This window comes from Artemia franciscana, chromosome 4 (assembly GCF_032884065.1).
Source record: "Artemia franciscana chromosome 4, ASM3288406v1, whole genome shotgun sequence".
Taxonomy (NCBI): domain Eukaryota; kingdom Metazoa; phylum Arthropoda; class Branchiopoda; order Anostraca; family Artemiidae; genus Artemia; species Artemia franciscana.
Genome location: NC_088866.1, coordinates 15,735,066 through 15,756,181, shown reverse-complemented (window position 1 = coordinate 15,756,181; position 21,116 = coordinate 15,735,066). Strand labels below are relative to the sequence as shown.

Sequence of the window (21,116 nt, the reverse complement as noted above, 5' to 3'; positions counted from 1 at the left end):
GTCAACTAACCTCTTTCTTGTGACGCGACCTTCCCTGCTTGCTTCTGGCCTCGGTGTGCAATAATCTTACTAGGCTTGTGGATATTTTTCAGAACCGATTCGTCAACATTCCAAATGTCTTATAGTGTGAATACGTGTTTATCTAGGCCTCGCTCCAGGTTGTTAAAGAAAGCTGCTACACTGTGAAGAGAATACAACAGGAGTTTACGGCTTTTCTAGAATTCGTAATTAGACGTAGGCCTTCAGACAAAAATTGGAAAAAATCCTAGATTTAGTACAAAAATTGAACAAAATTCTAGATTAAATCACCATAAAACGTGATTAATCAAGGCCAGACATTTTAATAACATACACTGCCATCTGTCAGAGCTTTTCTAATCCACCAGGAGTCCCCGTAGCTTTCTCCCCTATACCAAGTTTGATATTTAATTTTGCCCAACTGTAAACTTAGGTACTGAATTCTTAGAAAAAGAAGCTGTTATCTAACCGTAATGTGATTTGTATCAGATCGCTTTTATGGTGTTTATGTTTTATGGAAATTGGAAGTAGGATAGTAGGTCAGTTATATTATAGCATTTCAGAACAGTAGAACATGGAAAATGCTAAAGGCAGATTTTTAGCGAATTATAGAATGACAAGTTTCTAAAGACCTATATTCAAAGGACCTTGAGAAGCATTTAGAAGCCCCCCTCCATCACAGAGTCGGTTGCCTCCCTCTAGACAAGATGGTTCTTGCACTTACGCCTAAAGGTCATATCTGACGTTTTCAAACTTCTGAAATAATTGCTATAAATCGTTTGTTGAGCTGATCGCAAAGGGAGGATCTGCCGATTAGTGTATTTTCAACTGCACTTCGACCCTGTTGATGTAAATTACGCATCTGATCCTCCTCTTGAGAACAGTTTTTAGCAATTACCTAAGAAGTGTAAAAATATTAGCTACCTTTAGGGGTAACAGCAGAGATTTGTTAATTACTTTCAAGATCCATGAAATATGACTAAAAATATACCATATCCTAAAAATCTCTAAACGTTTTATTCACCGTGTTCAACAGCTTTAAAATATTAAAGAATGTTTTTTTTTAGAAAGCGATTTTTTACGCTGTCTTTTTTTAAAATACAGATCAGTGTCCGAGATTTCTAAAAAGAAGTCCAATTGATCGGATAAACGGTGTATTTTTTATAAACATTTCCCTACATAATTCCTAAAAAAAAAAAATCAAACAAATAGCTTCCCAAAACCGTTCTCATTTCACTGTAAAATTGTACAAAACCTGACATATCGCCGCTGTTATGCCTAAAGGCCGTATCTGATGTTTTAAAACTTCTGAAATAATTACCAAAATTGTTTGCTGAGCTGATCGCAAAGGAAAGATGAGCAGGGTAGTGCATGTTCATCATCATTTCGACCCTGCTGTTCTGCATTACGCTCCTGATTCTCCTTTTCGGGTTTTTTGAAAATTACCTTTTTTTAAACAGTTTTTGAAAATTACCCGAGAACAGTCAGAATGTCAGGTCGACGGAATATCACAACGATATTGTTGTACTCCAGAGGCCAGTAAAAATTGTGGCGAGAAACTGGAAAAGAATTGGGGTTCGCCTAGGCAAAGATTTAAATTTTCCTTTATTGCTTTACTTATGTTGAGCTTGAGCTCATCGAGCTGTCACCCGTAAGGTGTAATCTGCCCAGAAAAGAAAAAGCTTTGACTTCCTTTAGGACACCGTTATTTGTAGTCTATCATGCTCTAAGGTTTTTACCTTCAAAATAAGATCGCTTGATAGCAGGATCGAATCTGTATCCCTTTCAGGCACTTTCTAAAGGAATTAAATTCGTTTCTGAAATTATGTAGTATATTCGACCTTAAAAATTCCAAGATTTGTATGATTTTAGACGAAACAAATGAAGGATCAAATTGGGACAGGTCCATTTATTTAGACAGTGAAAACAGATAGAAAATTCTAGATATTTCGATCGCATATACAGCAATCGTCATCAGTAGAAATACTAAAGTATTAAAATTAAAACTAGCATATTTATACAAAACTATTAACTTCTGGTTCATTCCCAAGATTTTCTCAGAGAGTTTACTGACAGAGTTCATTCAAACTATGGAGATGTAAATGCTTTCTTTAATACTACCTAAATGTAAAATGTATTTCCAATGAAGTTAATTATTTCGTTTTATATAAATACGTTAGTTTAATTTTAATACTTTAGTATTTCTACTGATAACGATTGCTGTATATCTGACCGAAATATCTAGACTTTTCTATCTGTTTTCACTGTCTAAATAAGTGGGCTCATCTCTATTTGAACGTTTATTTGGTTTGTCATAGAAAGGCGGTGTGGTCTGGGAAAAGGATAACTAATTTAAAGTATTACGTCGAAAATACGTGATTTTAGCCATTATTTACTACAGCTTTTATATGATTTGGCTTCTTTTTTCAGTGCCTAGACGGATTTCATAAATGGATCCAGGGGTATATTCCTGATTTTAGCATTCGTTTTGGCACAAATCTGACAAGTTTTCTTTCCAAAATGCATTATGCCTTTTCCCTCTTTGCCTTGCAGAAATATGAATTAAATGAAGCATTCGGCTCTACTTAATTGACATTTTAATGCTAAGCGTATTAATTTCAGTCTGGCGAAAAACAAGAGAAGAAATGTAAAAACAAGCTATAATGTTGCTTATAAAACAAGGGCCTAGAGGAATAAGAAAGTGACACCTGACTAGGTGCAAAATTCGATGATGTATTCGTTTGGTTTTTGTACAAATTTATTTTTGCCTTGTTTACGAATCATAAAAACCTATTCAATAGTTCAAATAAAACAGACACAAAAAGTTTCAGTATCTCTGCTCTCTTGTAAGATTTGTGTCTTGTAATATAACACCTTTCATATTAAGGCAGCCAGAATGAGCTAATTACTTCTTTTTTCTTTTTTTAAACTATTTTTTTATGAGATTTTCTAGTCCCGTATCTGTCATAGACATCAACCAAAGAATAAAAAAAATGGAAATTAAAGAAAAGATTAAATTTTAATCGTGAATTAGTTTCCATCAGATGGTTGGCGTGAGATAACTGAAGCCAGAAGTCGAGGAGTCTGCTGATCGTGCTTTATCTTTTTTTTAGCACTAACCCTCGCTACAATTTTATTTTACAGAAAAATCACGGTACAAAAGTGTTTCTTTATAAGGAAAACGAAATTGAGAAGAATCTTGAAATAATGAGAGCTTACATTATTCATCAGATAGGAGTAAAATTTTGACAGAATGCGCATGTGCCGAATGCTCCCGTAGATAGGACTTATTCTCCGATTCAAAAAACTTCTCCCTAATTTAGATAACTTCGAAGACCACACTGCCTTTCCATGACGAAAGTATAACAGTTCAAAATCTGTTCACAGTCGATTAAAAGGTTTCATCCCTATTTTGAACTGTATACTTTCTCCCTAATCAATCCGTCCTTCTATTATTGTTTATTTTTCTTCTTTGTATGTGCGCCCAAAGACACATTCTATTTTTCTACAGCAAATCTAAAGTCGAGCAGTCGGAGCATGATCATCCCATAAATGCGTTACCAATCCTTCTCAACCATTACCGGAGCTTCATCACGCGGCGTTTATGCCTGTGCCTTACAAGTATATATACTATCGTCTTTCAGTTGAACCGTCAAAGCTCATGCCTGTGAGAGCTAAAATAATGCGTGCACACGCTATACCTCCTCGTCAGGACTACCTGTAGCATGGATCTCCTTGCCAGAAATACTGAAAAGAGGGTTTTGGCCGATGTACTGTCACCATGTGTAATGATCTTTAAGACATAGTTATCCCGCAAGAACCTACTCTTAGGTGAATAATGACTGGCATATTGTCAGTTGATGGTACTCTCAAAACGGGTTTAAAAAAAATGGGAATTTGATCTTGAGCAAATTTCTTAATATTTCCACATTTAACGAATGTTGGTCAAATTATAGATATTTTATATATATATATATATATATATATATATATATATATATATATATATATATATATATATATATATATATATATATATATATATATATATATATATATATATATATATATATATATATATATATATATATATATATATATATATATATATATATATATATATATATATATATATATATATATATATATATATAGAGAGATAGAGAGAGAGAGAGAGAGAGAGAGAGAGAGAGAGAGAGAGAGAGAGAGAGAGAGAGAATAGTTTATTTATGCAAGCCATCGTAGTTTATAATAAAATTCCAACTCAGTGGCGCTAGTACTTACAATGAAAACAAGAAAAAGAAAAAAAAACACGAGACTGTAACTTATTAAACGCTGACATGTAAAAAGGAACGAACGAAGTGGCAAAACGATTTGCTCTTAGAGAAGGCAATTCCAGTCTCACTTTGTTAGCTGACCTTGTGTCTCTTTTATTCCTCATAACTGGTGGTAGAATCTCTATGTTTTTCACTGCTAAGAAGAAATTGGCCAAATTTTGCTGATCAAACCCAAACGACATTCGTGAAGGAATGGTAGTTGTAGGACAGATAACGCCGATCCATAACTTACATATGCGTCTGAAAGAATAACTTTAAAGGCTATTTTTGCAGTGAACCAAGTTGATCGCTTAGGTAGATAATAGATAGACATATATATTAACAAATGAACTAACATCATTTTTATACAATCCTAATAAGGGGGGTCAATGCCAGAATTGCCTCTCACTCAATTGGACTATCTGTTTTGGCTTGTTCTACAATTAGCCATGACTTGATGCCCACAAATTTTAATAAAAATTATTGTTGATGCCCACAACTATACCATTCTATTCATTCTAAATCAACAACTTGTGTTGTTGACTTGAGGGCCCCATACAGGGCAAACATTGGAAACGGTCTTGCAAAGAATCGATCAGTAAAAGGAGAATATGCTTGCGTGCACCAATTGCGTGTAAATTTGTCACAGCTATAAAAGGGCGAATAAGGTCAAAGACTTTTCGGTAATCCGGAACGATCGACAATCGACGATCAACAATCGCACTTCCTCGGTCAAGCCACTCGACAATAAGGTGATACATTCTCATTAAATAGTTGCTTCCTTTCAAGCATTCGTACTGATATGGGTCAAGAGAAGGAGAAGCTTGTGACATCAGCTCGTGGTATATAAATGTTTCTGCCACCTTAGACAGGTTCGGGGTATTGAGATAGGTTGGAGTTGGTCGCAAGATATGGGAGTCTTCACTCCGGGTATGACGCGAACGTACGCTCTTTTCCAAGCACTAGTGTTTCTAAGAGCACTTGCTCTTAGAAACACTGGTTAATAATGGAGGAGAGAGGCTTGGCAAGGAAAATAGCGAAATTTTTATCCGAAAATAGAGAAATTTTAATCCGAAAATGCTATTAAGACGTTTCGAAACTAGGCTTTTAAACTGTTTGATTTATAAATTTAGTCTGTTGTCTTAGGGAGTTAATGGCTTTGACAAGTTGATGGCTCAAACGGAAGTTGCTTTTTTTATTAAATAAAAAAAGTTGTTCTTTCATTATGTATTTTTTTTTGCATCTTTTCATGATGATGTGTTTTCATTTGAACAATTAATATGAACTCCTACACTACTGGATAATTTGCAAGAAAGGTACTTGTCAAGTTTTATCTGCTCAATCAATGTATTTCTATTTCTTCTGTTTCATAAAAGCAAATAGACACTGAGTTTGAATATTTCCTATAAGGAGTAAGTTTTCTTAGCCCACAGAATAGATTTTCCTTATTCTGATAACTTTTTCTATGTCTCTCAACGCAGTTCAGTCTTCATTTTTCATCTTAATAAGTATATTTCTATAAAATATACTTAAGTATAATTCTATAATAAGAAGTATAATTCTATGAAATGAACTTGAATTAACGAGATTATGAAACACCATATGTGTGTAGGCTAATGTATTACAAAATTTCTTTATATTTGTTTTTATTTCAAATGTCTCTCCACATTTGAACTAGTTCAAAGGTCAAAGATGTGCTAGTTATTGTTAGCAACAAACAAGTTTGATGAAAACGTAAAAAAAAACGAAAGATAAAAAAGAAAATTTATAAAAGCACAAAAATAAAACCTACAGCCCTGAAAATTTTAATGAAAGTTCATGTTTTCCTCAAAAACCTCTGCTAATCCGTCTTTAGCTTTAAAAAAAAAGCATAAGCTGGAACTAAAGTTGAAAAAAAAACGAAACACTACGAGAAGCCAAAACAATGAGACTGTAACAGAAAATGCACAATTAAGAACTGAAAACTAAAGGGGCTGGTTTTCTCTTACTTACAATGAGAAATGGTAAGTATGTGGTGGAAAAAAACAAAGGTACGTGCAAAATGGAACTTACTTAGTACTTTTGTCTTCCAGCACCAGCTCAGAGGTGGCTTGTGGGGGAAGGGGACAGAGGGGGCACATGCCACAGTTGCAGAAATTTTAGAGGCACAAAATTTCAAATAATCAGTCTAACGGTTATAATCATTTTGTAATTTCTGAAATTTTGGTTTTATTTTTAAAAAAGTATGAGATGCAGTTATTAAATAAAAATAGTAGATAGATTATTAATTAATTAACAAAATAAATAAATATTTAAAAAAAACAAGCAATAATAATTAAAACAATTAATAATAATTAAATAATTTAAATAAATAATTTAAATAATTTAAAATTATCATTAATACATTTAAAATAATTGTGTTTATACATAAAAATTTTGTTAAAATTTGACATGATAATTTTGTGGCAGACAGGGGGGGGGGGGTCAGGATTTTACCCCGGGTGCAAGAGAGGCCAAAAGCGCCACTGGACTAGCTGGTACATAAGGTGTCAACAGTGTTTCTTCGCGATGACCCCTCCAATTCTGCAAATCAAAAATCTGCCCCTAACAATCTAAACAACGCAACAATCTTCTCCAGGGATCGGCCTAGCATTGCTTTTGTCGTCCGCACCCGGAGGGACCCAGAACCACGTATTGTGACTCGTCAACCTCCGGGTATGCGCACCATGCAGCCTTGTTTGTTTTCTGCTGTGTTTTGTCGTAATCCTTCGTTTGTCATAATTCTCTGTCGTAAGAAAAATCCTTCTTATGACAAAATTCACTGTCGTAAGAACTCATAAGTCTTTATGTGCATGCATCAAATCGAACTAGCTATTACTATTTGGTGTAGAAATTCTGGTGCTCACTTATTTATTTTGCCAGTACTGAGGGTGCGGGAAAACGGGACGGGATTCATTACCGTAGCTATTTTTACATTTTCTTCCTTTTTTCAGTTCGGAACGTTTGATTGATGAGCAGATTGAGATCACCATAGAAGGAAGAGATGCTTTAATCAATCAAAGGGAGGCTTCAAAGCGAATGCGAAGTAGATTGGCCGACATGTCGAGCAGATTTCCTGTCATCAACAACCTTGTGCAGAAGATTAATCTTCGAACGCGACGAGACGCTATTATTGTTGGTGCTTTGATCGGATTCTGTTGCATCTTACTTCTGTGGTACATTTTTTATTGAGTTCTGACTTTAGTTTGTAGATATCCTGTGAAATTTGTGGAGTTGAAATACATTTATGCTTAATTCAATTTGATCAGTTTGGTTTTGAAATAAATTCTCAATAAAAACAAAGGGTTAAAAGGCTTGAAGAATAGTTTCAATGGCGGGAAACAGCGGACATCTGTTAAGAGGCTGGGAGGGGGGCTAACAGTATTACTGAGGCGTATGCTCCGCTATTTATGAGAAAACTTTATATTTAACGGACATGGGCTTCTCGAACAGCCTAGAAAAGTTCTTCCGGTCAAAATCCTCGCTAAGAACCACCCCAAGCTGATATTACTCAATAGCCATCTCAACCTGTCACACTTGACAGGTTGAAATAAAATACGGGAAGTTTCGCGAAATTCAGATAAACTTTCCCTCCCCGAATCTTTGTCTGGAAAATTTTTGAAGTACAAGCTCTGAGCACCGCTGACGACCAGTAAAACAAAACAAAAAATAAATAAAAATACGAAAGATTTTATGTTCCTCCCAGGCATAAAAGATTGCGGTTTTAGAAAAGAACAGTGAACAGTGTGGTTTTAGAAAAGGTAGAAGATGTTTCGACCAAATTTTCGCTCTTAGATTAATAATTGAGAAGTGCCTGAGCTGTCAAACAGCTCTGGTCTTCAGTTTTATAGATTATGACCAGCTTTCGATTCCGTTGATAGAAGGCCTTTAGCAAAGGTCTTATCCTTGTATGGTATACCAAACAAATACATTAAAGTGATTAGTGCTATGTATGAGAATAATACTGCTGCGGCTAAGGTAGGAAATCAGGTTAGCAACTGGTTTTGTGTTAAATCAGTAGATAAGTAGGGTTGTGTTCAACCCCCCTTTATAATTTTGACGGACTTCGTCTTAAGGAGCACAGGAAAGGTAATTGAAGACCACGGAATCAAATGGGGAGGAAAAACTCTCCTGGACTTAAATTATGATGATGATTTAAGCATCCTATATGAAAGTGGGAGCAAAGTGAATGAACTTGTGGGGTTTTGCGAGTACTGTCCTGGTTTTGCTACTTTAGGCAGTTCCAGGTAAGCTAGGACGATGAAATTTGGCAGGCGTATCAGGAACCAGATCAGATTAAATTAGAAATTGTCCTTTCCCCGATTCGACCATCTGGGGGGGGGGGAGTGGGGGGACGTTTAAATCGGAAAAATTAGAAAAAATAAGGTATTTTTAACTTACGAAGGAGTAATCGGATCTTAATGAAATTTTATGTTTGGAAGGATATCGTGTCTCAGAGCTCTTATTTTCAATCCCGACTGGATCCGGTGACATTGTGGGGAGTTGGGGTGGGGGACCTAAAATCTTGGGAAACGCTTAGTGTGGAGGGATCGGGATGAAACTTGGTGAGAAAATAATAAAAAGTCCTAGATATGTGATTGACATAACCGGAAAGGATCCGCTCTCTTTGGGGGAGTTGGGGGTGGGTGTTAATTCTGAAAAATTAGAAAAAATGAAGTATTTTTAACTTACGAAGGAGTGATCGGATCTTAATGAAATTTCCTATTTAGAAGGACATCTTAACTCAGATCTCTTATTTTAAATTTCGACTGGATCCGGTGACATTGCGGGGAGTTGGGGGGGGGGGCGAAAATCTTGGACAACGCTTATTTATTTTCTCTTGAGCTCTTATTTTCAATCCCGACTGGATCCGGTGACATTGTGGGGAGTTGGGGTGGGGAACCTAAAATCTTGGGAAACGCTTAGAGTGGAGGGATCGGGATGAAATTTGGTGGGAAAAATAATCACAAGTCCTAGATACGTGATTGACATAACCGGAACAGATCCGCTCTCTTTTGGGGGAGATGGGGGGGTTAATTCTGAAAAATTAGAAAAAATGAGGTATTTTTAACTTACGAAGGAGTGATCGGATCTTAATGAAATTTGATGTTTGGAAGGATATCGTGTCTCAGAGCTCTTATTTTTAACCCCGACCGGATCCGGTGACAATGGGGGAGTTTGGGGGGACCTAAAATCTTGGAAAACGCTTAGAGTGGAGGAATCGGGATGAAACTTGGTGGGAAAAAAGCACAAGTTTTAGATATGTGATTGACATAGCCGGAACGGATCCGCTCTCTTTGGGGGAGCTGGGGGGAAGGGTTAATTCTAAAAAAATTACAGAAAATGAAGTATTTTTAACTTACGAAGGAGTTATCGGACCTTAATGAAATTTCCTATTTAGAAGGACATCGTAACTCAGATCTCTTACTTTAAATCCCGACCGGATCCAGTGTCATTTGGGGGGGGGGCGAAAATCTTGGAAAACGCTTAATGCGGAGAGATCAGGATGAAACTTGGTGGGAAGGATAAGCACAAGATATGTGACAGAAATAACCGGATCCACTATCCTTGGCGGAGTTGTGGAGGGGGGGAGTAATTCGGAAAAATTAGAAAAATGAGGTATTTGTAACTTACGAACGGGTGATCAGATCTTAATGAAATTTGATCTTTAGAAGGATATTGTGCTTTAGGACTCTTATTTTAAATCCCGACCAGATCCGGTGACGTTTGGGGAGCTGGAGAGGGAAAACTGAAATCTTGGAAACTGTAAATCTTGGAAGACGCTTAGAGTGGAGAGATCGGGATGAAACTTGGTGGGAAGAATATGCACAAGTTATAGATACGTGATTGACATAATTGGAACGGATCCGTTCTCTTTGATGGAGCTGGGGGTTGTTAATTTGGAAAAATTAGAAAATTGAGGTATTTTAACTTAAGAACGGGTGACTAGATCTTAATGAAATTTGATATTTAGAAGGAACTCATGTCTCAGAGCTCTTTTTTCAAATCCCGACCAGATCTGTTGACATTGGAGGGAGCTGGAGGAGGAAACAGGAAATCTTGGAAAACGCTTATAAATTTCGTAGATATGTGATTGACGTAACCGGACTGGATCCGCTATCTTTGGGGGAGTTAGGGGGGTTCAGTGCTTTGGCGAGTTTGGTGCTTCTGGACGGGGTAGGACGATGAAAATGGGTAGGCGTGTCATGGAGCTGCACAAATTGACTTGATAAAGTCGTTTTCTCTGATTCGACCGTCTGGGGGGGGGTGAAGGGATAGGAAAAATTATAAAAATTGAGGTATTTTTAACTTACGAGTGGGTGATCGAATCTTAATGAATTTTGATATTTAGAAGGACCTCGTGACTCAGAGCTCTTATTTTAAATCCCGACCGGCATTAAGCCTCTGATTTTCCTTTTAAAGCAATCTATTGATTCTTAGAATTTTGCCAGAGCTCATGCCATATGAGCTCTTGGTTCTTCCGACCTCGTCACAATTGCCATATGAGCTCTTGTTTTTTCTTTTTTTTTCTGTTTATTACGGAAATACAGTATGTTTTTAGAAATCATTTGCAGTCAATTTGAGAAGGTTTTGCAATTTTGAAACTTCCCATTAATTCGATTTTGTAGTTAAAGTTGACGTTTGACCTTCAAGAAGAATCACAACAAGTGTAAATTCATTCTAAAATTTAATTTAGAAAGATTAAAAGTATTCTAACTTTTTACATTTAAAAAACTTCTACAAAGAGAGAACTCTCCTCGAACGAAAAAGGGATAAAGTAGTCCACTTCGACGTATTATGCAAGGGCCACATTATAGTCAGGTTCGTGGATAAAATCAAAACTACACACGACCACAACACCAATTATGTTTCCCGTTCCCAATTTGTTAAAAATTAATGAGTGACCTATCCGAGTAAAGATTTAATGTATAATTTTCTGGAATTCAAAAAGGTGGAATTTGTGAACTACGGGTCTCTTCTGTACGATGAATTTGGCAAAAAAAAACAAAATAATTAGCCAATAGCTGGGAATAAATTAGTGCTAATACAAGCTTTTCAAATCAATTTCTTGACATTTCAGTTTCTTCTTCTGTAGTACAAGTTTGACATTAAAATCAAGGAAAACAACATTCTATTCATGCATTTGGATTTTTTTTTTATCACTAGGTGTAAATATTATGCAGCAAGGGCATGTTTCACTGGAATATTTTACTTTTCATCTTACGTTATATTTAATTGACACTATTGAATAGCCCGGTAATCTGTTTTGGGAAGGGTCTAAGTAACTTTCTAGGAGGAGCTAAGAGGTGCTTTTTAGCCATTAAATAACTAGAATATACATTTATACAAAGATTTCAATGTTTGGAAACAAAAATCTTCTTCTCAGAAATCTATCTATTTATTCTTCCCCCAAATGTTGTATCAAGTTGAAAATTATATGGGGTTAAGCTAGTAATTATGTTGTTCCCTGCTAGAATTTTCTCGAATGCTTTTCCTGCCGTGTATCTCCTACTAATACATTATCAGTGAAGATAATATTAACACTCTTAGCTTGCGTAGTAGCAATAGTAGCGCCTTTGGCACCAATGGCGCTTAGCACCTTTGGTTTCTTCGATATCCCGTTCAACACCCGCTGAAAGTTTCAACTTAATACCATCGACTGTTCCTGAAGCATTTGTGATACGCCCTCTTGACAAACTGTGTAATCTGTTTTGGGAAGGCTTTAAGTCACTTTCTGTGAGGGGCTAAAAGGTGATTTTTAGCCATTAAACAACTACAATATACATTTATACACGGTTTTCAATGTTGGAAACAAAAATCTGTTTCTCAAAAATATAGCTATTTAAGGACCATATTGAAGCTGTATCTTTAATAGAATGTTCTTTAATATAAAGGAACAGTAGCGAAAACAAAATTTGACTTTTTGTGACTTGTCACTTATTGTTGTCGGAATTCTTATGGTGTTTACGGATTTGTTTTCAAAAATTTTTCCATTAGCCATTTTTTCATTCAGAATTTTTTTTTTTTAGTAAGTCTCGAGTTTCTTGTACTTATGAAAAGGTTTTTGGTGTTTAAGCTTGTTTTCCGGCATAATTTCTTTGCTTGTATGTAATTGTATTTTTTTTCCGACCAACAGATTTTTAGTTTTATTTTGGAAATCTTTGTATTATGAAAAAGGAAAAAATAATTTAAGTGTAAGGGATGGATGTTACAAACAACATAAAAAAGTTTTAGATTTAACATAAAGTATTCACTTATAATCAGTGTTTTCTTCAAGTTCTAAACATTCGAATTTCTACATAACCGCACTTTAGAAAAAAAACCGTGCCAAACTAGGCTTGATAGGGAAAAACTAATAGTATAATTGAATTTGCACACCAAAAAGGCGTAGCATGTAATTCTCCATCACTAAAAATTGACCCGCCCCCTCGAAATGTTTGTCCGATCCAAAAACATAATAAAAATGCATGAAAACACAGTTTTGATGCGTTTTTAAGGATTTTTTTACCACCTCCCCGAAAAATACCCCCCCCCCCCCCGAACAAAAAATCGTGGGTACGCACCAATCTTTTAATATTTTTCGTCTTTCTCGCAATGTTTTTGACTAAAAGACTATATATATATATATATATATATATATATATATATATATATATATATATATATATATATATATATATATATATATATATATATATATATATATATATATATATATATATATATATATATATATATATATATATATATATATATATATATGCTCTTTTTAATATGTCCTTCCGCCTAATTACCTTTTTAAATATATTGAGCCATATCCTTAAATCTTTGATATGTATCATCAACAACAGTGAAGACCACGCTGTTGTTTCTGTGAAGAACAGGGCTTTCTTCATTCTGACTTTAGTGTCCCTAAAGTTGAGGTCAGGCTCATGATTGTAAATGATTTATTTAAATTATTTCACTTTTGTTATCATTTGTCTATTTACAAATATTATACAATCGAATATTTTGATTTTCTTTTGTATTTTTCTTACACCATCTTAATAATTTTTTTTTTCCCGTTTCTTTGATTTAGTTTTCCAATCGGTACAATGTGAGTGTCATTCACAAAAAAAAAGTATGTGACATAACAGTCAATATGCTTTTACCATAACTGAAAATATAATTCCAAAAATACCAAAATCGCGTTTTTGCAATCCCCATTTGTAAAATTTTAAATAAAATTTTTCCCATTTCTTTGATTTAGGTTTTCATTGGTACAATGCTTCTGTCATTCACAAAAAAATTATGTGACATAATAGTCAAAATGTTTTTGCCATAACTGAAAATCTAATTTCAAAAATACTAAAATCACTTCTTTGTAATCCCTATTTCTCGTTACGGCTCTCAAGTGCACGAGCAAGCTGCTGTAAGGATATAAAAATATCGTCTTAGGCACCATCTACACTGGCGTAGCATATTTTGCGTAATTATAATTCCAACAATACCGAAATCACTGTTCTTGTAATCCTCATTTCTTGTTACTGCTCTGAAGTACACGAGCAAACTACTGTAGGGATAAAAAAAAAAATCATCTTGGGCACCGACTACACTGACGTAGTATATTTTCGCGTAAAATATAATTCCAGCAATAACGAAATCACTGTTCTTGTAATCCCCATTTCTTGTTGCAACTCTCAAGTGCACCAGCAAGCTGCTGCAGTGACTTCAAAAAATCGTCTTGTGCACCTGCTACACTTGGTATAGAGCCCTTTGTACTGTTATTCGATTCACAAGTTGTTTCTGGAAAAATAGTGGATACACTTCGTTTGTCAATAGGTGACTTTTCTAGTTTTTTAGCATATGGCGTTATATTCAAATCTGAATAGCTTTGAGAGCCACGTAAACTACCACTTTTATCTGATTGACTCAAGCTTATTGTTGATCGGTATGATCTTAGTCCGTTTTTCCCGTTGGCTGCTTTTATTGGTGTGAATTTACGAGCTTTCCTTCGTGGTGGAGCAACTGGCATTGGAGTAGTGATACCTGAAAAAAGGAGCCTTTCAACTATCAATAGACTAAAGTTGAGAAGACACAGATATTTTTACTCAGAAAACATGCTCACCAGAATATGCTAGAGGAAACCTTTTAATGTTCTTGAGTAGGAATTATACTATAATAAGTGTTGGGGATAAGGCGGAACATCTGGCATAATGTTTATATATTCCATTCCATAGTCTACGGAATTACAACACTGGATGTTTGGAAACTTCATGGCTCACATTATGTGATTCTAAGGTCTTATCCACCAAACAAAATTAAATAAAAATATAGAAAAACCATATAATATTTATGATAAGACAGTGGAAGATAACAGAAAAAAAAAACCTTTTTTCACTAATAATAATAATTTAAGTCCGAATATTTTGTATTCACGTTCGGATGCCTTCATCAGTGAAAAAAAACAAGAGCCAAGAGCTCATATGGTACTTGTGACGAGGTCGGAAGCGCCAAGAGCTTCTTCCCACTAAGTGTTATTACGATCTCTCCGCTCTAAGCGTTTTCCAAGATTTCTTGTTTCCCTCTCCAACTCCCCCAGTGTCACCGGATCCGGTCGGTATTTAAAATTAGAGCTCTGAGATACGAAATCCTTCTAAATATCAAATTTCATTAAAATCCGATAACCTGTTCGTAAGTTAAAAATATCTCATTTTTTCTATTTTTTCCGAATTAACCGTCCTTCCACTACCCCAGATGGTCAAATTGGGGAAGCGACTATTTCTAATTTGATCTGATCGGGTCCCTTATATGCCTGTCAACTTTCAGCGATCGCTACATTGATCACATATCTAGTTGTAAAAACAGCTTGGTCCAAGAATCGAACTTGAGACCTCTCGTACCCTAAGCGAGAATCATATTCCAAGACCACAACCATACTAAGGAGAACAATTATTTGTTTTATTCACAAATACAATTCTCCTCAACTATTTTGTTCGCTCGCTCCCCCCCCCCCCCCCAGATGGTCAAATCGAGGAAGAGAATATTTCTAATTTAATCTAGTCTGGTCCCTGATACGCCTGCCAACTTCCATCGTCCTACCTTATCTGGAAGCGCCCAAACTAGTAAATCCCCCCAACTCCCCCAAAGAGAGTGGATCCGGTCGGATTACGAGATCCTTCTAAATGTTAAGTTTCATTAAGATTCAATCACCCGTTCGTAAGTTAGAATATCTCATTTTTTCTATTTTTTCCGAGTTATCGAATTAGGTGCCCCCCCAACTCTCCCAAAGAGAGTGGATCCGGTCCGGTTATGTCAGTAACGTATCTAGGACATGTGCTTATTTTTTCCACCAAGTTTCATCCCGATCTCTCCGCTCTAATTGTTTTCCAAGATTTCCGGTCCCCCTCCCCTCAACTCCTCTCAATGACAATGAATCCGGTCGGGATGTAAAATAAGAGGTCTGAGTTACGAGGTCCTTCTAAATATCAAATTTCATTAAAATCCCATCACCCGTTCGTAAGTTAAAAATACCTCATTTTTTCTAATTTTTCCCAATAAACCGTCCCCCCACTCCCACCAGATGGTCGAATCGGGGAAAAGATTTTCCTGTTTCTAATTTAATCTTGTTTGGTTCCTGATATGCCTGCCAAATATCATCGTCCTAGTTTATTTGGAAGTACCCAAACTAGCAAAACCGGGACAGACCGACAGAATTTGCGATCGCTATATGTCACCTTGTAAATTACAAGTGCCATAAAAACAAAAATAAATAAAACATGTGTTATTAATGTCCAATACGAAAATGTTCACCATGCAATAGTACACAAAACAAACATAAATAGAACAAATTAGGCTGTCTCTCTGGTATGTCAAAATGTAATAAAGCAGCAACACAGATACAATTAGTTATTAGTGTGTTTTTATTGTTTGTGCTTTGTTTAATTTTTTTTTTGCCGTTGGTAAAGGATTCCGGACGTGAAGCCGAAATATTCTGATGTGTGCTATTATTATTGAAAAACGGTGTTTGTTTTTTTATCTTTCACTGTCTTGTCTGAAAAATTGTATACCCATTTTTCTATATTTTCATCTCATTTTATTTGTAAATGGAAATGTCGTATGGTCTGAGAAATTCTATAAATTATCTAAGGTCTTATCCTGTGATATAGTATTTTATGGTAGGAATTTTGGAAAATCAGACTTAACTTCGAGGTTACTGACTATTTTCAGCTTTCATACCGGGATCACAATGCATATGTGAAGAAAGTCAGGTCACCGTTTTACTTTTAGAGAGACACGAAAAGCGAGCCTAAACATTTTCCTACCATAATAAAGACAATTCCCAAGAATAGCCCTCATATCATCAAGGGGTAAACAAGGTTACGAATCTGGCTAAAAAGATAAAAATGACAGGCCGTCCATTTTTCAATTGATATCTAAAACCAAAAGGTAAAATTGATGCATCAGTTTGTCACAAAGTGACAAATTTTCAAAGCTTTATAAAATGCCTAATACCAGTTGAAGAAAGGAAGCACATCCAGAAATCCAAATATTACAAGGAGAGCGAGCTTCTGTAGACAATTAAAATAAAATATTCGATAAATATACTATAATTATTCAGTACATAATATTGTTGAACTGAACGATTTGGAGCATGAGGCTACTTGAATTTTAAAAACTTGGTTGGCTTCTCTGCAAATGCATGGTAAACAAACCCCAATAGAGTGAGCATAATCCGGGTTGTCACCATAGTCAGTTCCTAAAGTGATACGATTGCCCAAACTTGCGTGCTACACAGTGATTTTCGGTTTTGTAGTAAAAAGATGACTGTAATAGTGCTATTTTAGCATTACTAAAGCAACCTTTAGCACCTGCTACAGTGCTATACATAATAAACCCTGAGGATAGTTCCCTGGCAGAGCACCCTTAGCAAGGTGAAATTAACGAAAGTTAGAGCGAAACCTAAGTTCAGGCTATGAGGCTATCTTTCAGGTGGCTCTACAATCATTGCTAAATTTTTGGCAGTTAGACTAGTATGACCCATATTAAATAAACGAAACTCCTTACTTTTACAAAGCTTATGGGGTGGCATCTCAAAAACACTGCTTTGTCGGTCTGACCTTCCCTCTCCAGCAGCAAAGCTTGTATGAACAATGCTGGAAGTTTCCGACCAGCCATCGGCTGAGCTTCCTTGTGACAACCTTTCCACAAACTTTGTCTTTTCTTGTTTGGTGAATGGTTTCCGACGTGCTTTCACCATTGGACGACTTATGGCTGACACAATTGATAAGTATGTTTTTGGAGGTTTTTTTTCCTTTACAGTTGCTATTGAACAAGAGCTCGACGTTCGTCGTTCCTCGCAATCAGTCTCATTCTTGTTTAAGGCAATAAGTGTTTCTAATGAAGTTGTTATATCAGCACCATCTACCTTGACTATTTTTTCTATATTCTTTTCCTCTTCAATTGCTTTACAATCAAGTTTGTAATCGTTTTGAAGACTCTTGCGAAACTTTTGTGACCTTCTCTCCATTGATCTTTTTCTCTGTGGTGTACTGGGAGAATCTAACTTTTTCTTTGGTTGGCAGGTTTCCTCAGGGGCTCCAACTATGGAAAGGGCAAACCTTTTCTCAAAAGCACTGCCGTCTTTTGGTAAAGATCTGACTCTAAATTCCTGTTCATTGCGAACAACTTTATGATGTTCTAGGGATTTTGACCTTTCAAAAGTCGAACCAAGTATAGAGGCTTTTCGAGTGGGGTGCTCGTACAACATAATACCGCACTGTCCTTTTCTATCCTTTGTTATATCAGCCGGGCTCTCAAAATTATTGCCAAATCTGTGCCCATTGTTATAATTTACGCTCTGCATTTTTGGACTATTCTGTATGTTTTCGTATATGTCTTGATCATCATTTCTCTGTACTGGGCATAACACTTTGTTCGACTCATACACTGAATATGCTGGTTCGGACGCAGGAAGCTGATCGTTTGAATAAAATGAAGTTAAAGATTGATTCGTATATATAGCATCATCTGGTAGTGAGTTTCCTTTTTGGTTTTTTCTGTGCAACAGTATTTCCCGAAAAGCATTACTGACAGAACCATTTCCAGACTCAGTGCCACAGCCACTGACACTAAAAAACTCTTTTGGGCTTTGACTCAGAATGAACTTCGGTAGTTCATTGTCAAAACGTGTACCACTCTTATTTATTTTGGGGTTGCCCTTTCCTAGACGAGATTTTACTAGTGGTTTCGAAGTTGTAGCTTCTGCTGTATTATGAGCACCCTCTTCAGTGGGAGTTTCATTATTGTTGCTAATTTCTCGTAAGGGTTCTTCGCCATCTCTTACCTTCGAATTTCGATGATTGAACGATCTACTCGTCGCCATAAAAGTCCTTTCAGCTGGTTCACTTTTAGATATTTCGTAGCAATTTTCTATCTCAGACTTTGTGTTGTTCATGGTCCTATTAGTAAAAAATGGCGCATCAGTGTCTTCCTCCGTATTTAAAGTCACAAGTTTCTTTTTGTTGCTTTCTGCTTCAAAGCTTTCTTCTAAGCAATCAGCTTCAGGTTTGGCCGTACTTAAGTATTTTTTCGGTGAAATGTTATCTTTCATCTTTTTTGTCATTTTAGCATCATGTTTAGAAACAAAGGAAGTTAAACCCTCCATATTTTTTGTGCTATTTGTCAAGCCAGGACTTTGCCTTGACCCCTTTAACTCCCACAAAAGGTCACCAGACATATCCCCGAAATGTATCGCCTGTATTGAACTCCTTACATTGTCACTTCTTTTTGCAACAGGAGGCGAATTTACTGGTGATGCTGTTGAGTTGCTGAATCTAAAAGCTACCTTTTTCTTTCGCGGTGGGGGCAAGACGTTCTGACTATATTTAAGGCCATTTCGAATATTTTCTTTAAGGTCATTTTTGTCATCGGTTTTCGAATTCTGAAAATTTTCATGTGCTTCTATTTTTGTTTTATTAAGGCACAACAGAGTATCTGATTCAACATCTCTTTGAGAAGTAAACTTGAAATCCCCGTTTTGTTGGGTTTGAAGTGGATACGTCACTCGACTTGATACAACGGGTTTTTGTGACCTTTGCAACTTTTCGTTTTTAAGAAGGGAGTGAATGGAATGTGACAAATTAGGAGATCTAACTTGGCTTAAATTTGGTGGCATTTTAACATCCTTTTGGCTACTTTCCAGAAAATTTGTTTCTTCAATGGGAGGCCAGATTATACGAATGGTCGATTTATTACTGACACTTGTCTGTGTATCTCTCTCAGATATTTTATCATCGAACATTTTTGCTTTTTCGCTAACATCACTTAGTTGATTTCCGACAGCATGAAGAATAGCTAAGTTTGAAATTTCTTTATTACCTGACCTGTATACTAACTGGTTGGAAGAGCACGTTGTTGAATTGTATTTTAGTTGATCAAATGGTGTAATAAATACCTTGACCTCAGACGTTACTTGCTGTTTTTCATCTATTAGCTTGGGCTTGACACTTTCTGCGCTATTAGTTTGACTTTCACCTGACGCTAAAGTTACGCTTGGTTTTCTCCATGGTGGTGTAAGGTCTTTCTTTTCAGATTGCATGGCAAGAGCAGTAGGACGAAGAATTCTTTCTAAAGAAATCTTTCTACTGGTTTCTTCGGAATTTGACTCATATGAAATTTCAGTTGCTCCAAAAAGCTTAGAAAGAGATGTCCGAGGTCTAGGGATTGGAGCTAGGCACGCATTTGAGTCAGCACCTTTCGTAACTTGCTTTAAAACTTCAGAATTTCTTCTTGCTTGAATAGGCTTCCAACTAGAATCCACTTTTCCGTGTGCTTCAACGACAGAAGACCTTACTTCGTCTTTTTGAAGTCCATGGCACACTGATAATTTCGTTTCAGGTCTTCCAGCTAATAGATTAGATGAATCTTCGGACTGGTTCTCCTTATCATTTAAGTAAATGGCTTGCGGAGTACTCGCTGTCCCTGAATTCTTTATGAAGCTGCCATAACAAGAACTATCTAATGGACGAAGGGATGTACCAATGTTTAGATTGTTATGCCTAACTCCTTTTGCGATAATTTCACTTTTGTTTGTATCAGTTTTTCTAAAACTGATAGACTGATCATTAGCTAAGTGGTCTTTACTCTTAAAAATAGAAAGTACGGGACTTGATATTGGCAATTTACCAAAAGATCTATCTTTTAAATTGCAAGGACTGTTACTCCTATCAATTCCACTTTCATTTTTATGTCTTCTTTGTCCTGAAGGCGAAATCGTTCGGTTTTTAATCTCAATTGTTATACCATTATTTTCACCAAGTTCGATAGTTTTTGTTGTACAAAACCGAGGCTCCACGTCATCCACACTATTCAAAGTCGTGATACTAGAATAACGAAGACTTGTACGTTTCTTCTCTAATTGGCCTTCTTCGTCTTCGAGAAGCTTCATAAGTTCAACACTTTTGGGGTGTTGAAGTCTGAAGTCCTTCGAGTCCCATGATTTCAAAACTGAGTTGTCATATTTTAAGGGATTGGATGTGCTGAAGTGTGATAGGTATGAAAGATTGGTCCATGAACGTCGGGCTTCGTCTTTGCTCCCTCCACTATCGGACTTATTTGTAACGTCACTTAGCGGTCGGCCTCCTGAAAGTACAGTAACAAATCATCGCAGAATTTAGAAAACATTAGAATCCACAGTAAACAGACATGGTAACAATAACAATTCAAACTGGGTTTGGCTTTCGACGCAATTTTTATTAGCATGAGATGATATTTTACCACGAG

General features: G+C 36.0%; 1 protein-coding gene across 5 annotated transcripts in view; it reads right to left on the bottom strand.

Moving 5' to 3' along the window:
• Positions 1-11,027: 11,027 nt before the first annotated feature.
• The window catches only part of LOC136026049 (uncharacterized), a 58,862-nt gene continuing 48,773 nt past the window's right edge, over positions 11,028-21,116 (bottom strand). For all 5 annotated transcript variants that reach the window (XM_065702229.1, XM_065702228.1, XM_065702225.1 and 2 more), the window contains 2 exons: positions 17,400-20,975; positions 11,028-14,381 (listed from right to left, as the gene is read on the bottom strand). In XM_065702229.1, the coding sequence (XP_065558301.1) occupies positions 13,996-14,381; positions 17,400-20,975 (3,962 nt within the window). In that variant the 3' untranslated portion in view covers positions 11,028-13,995. The remainder of the gene's footprint in view (positions 14,382-17,399; positions 20,976-21,116) is intronic.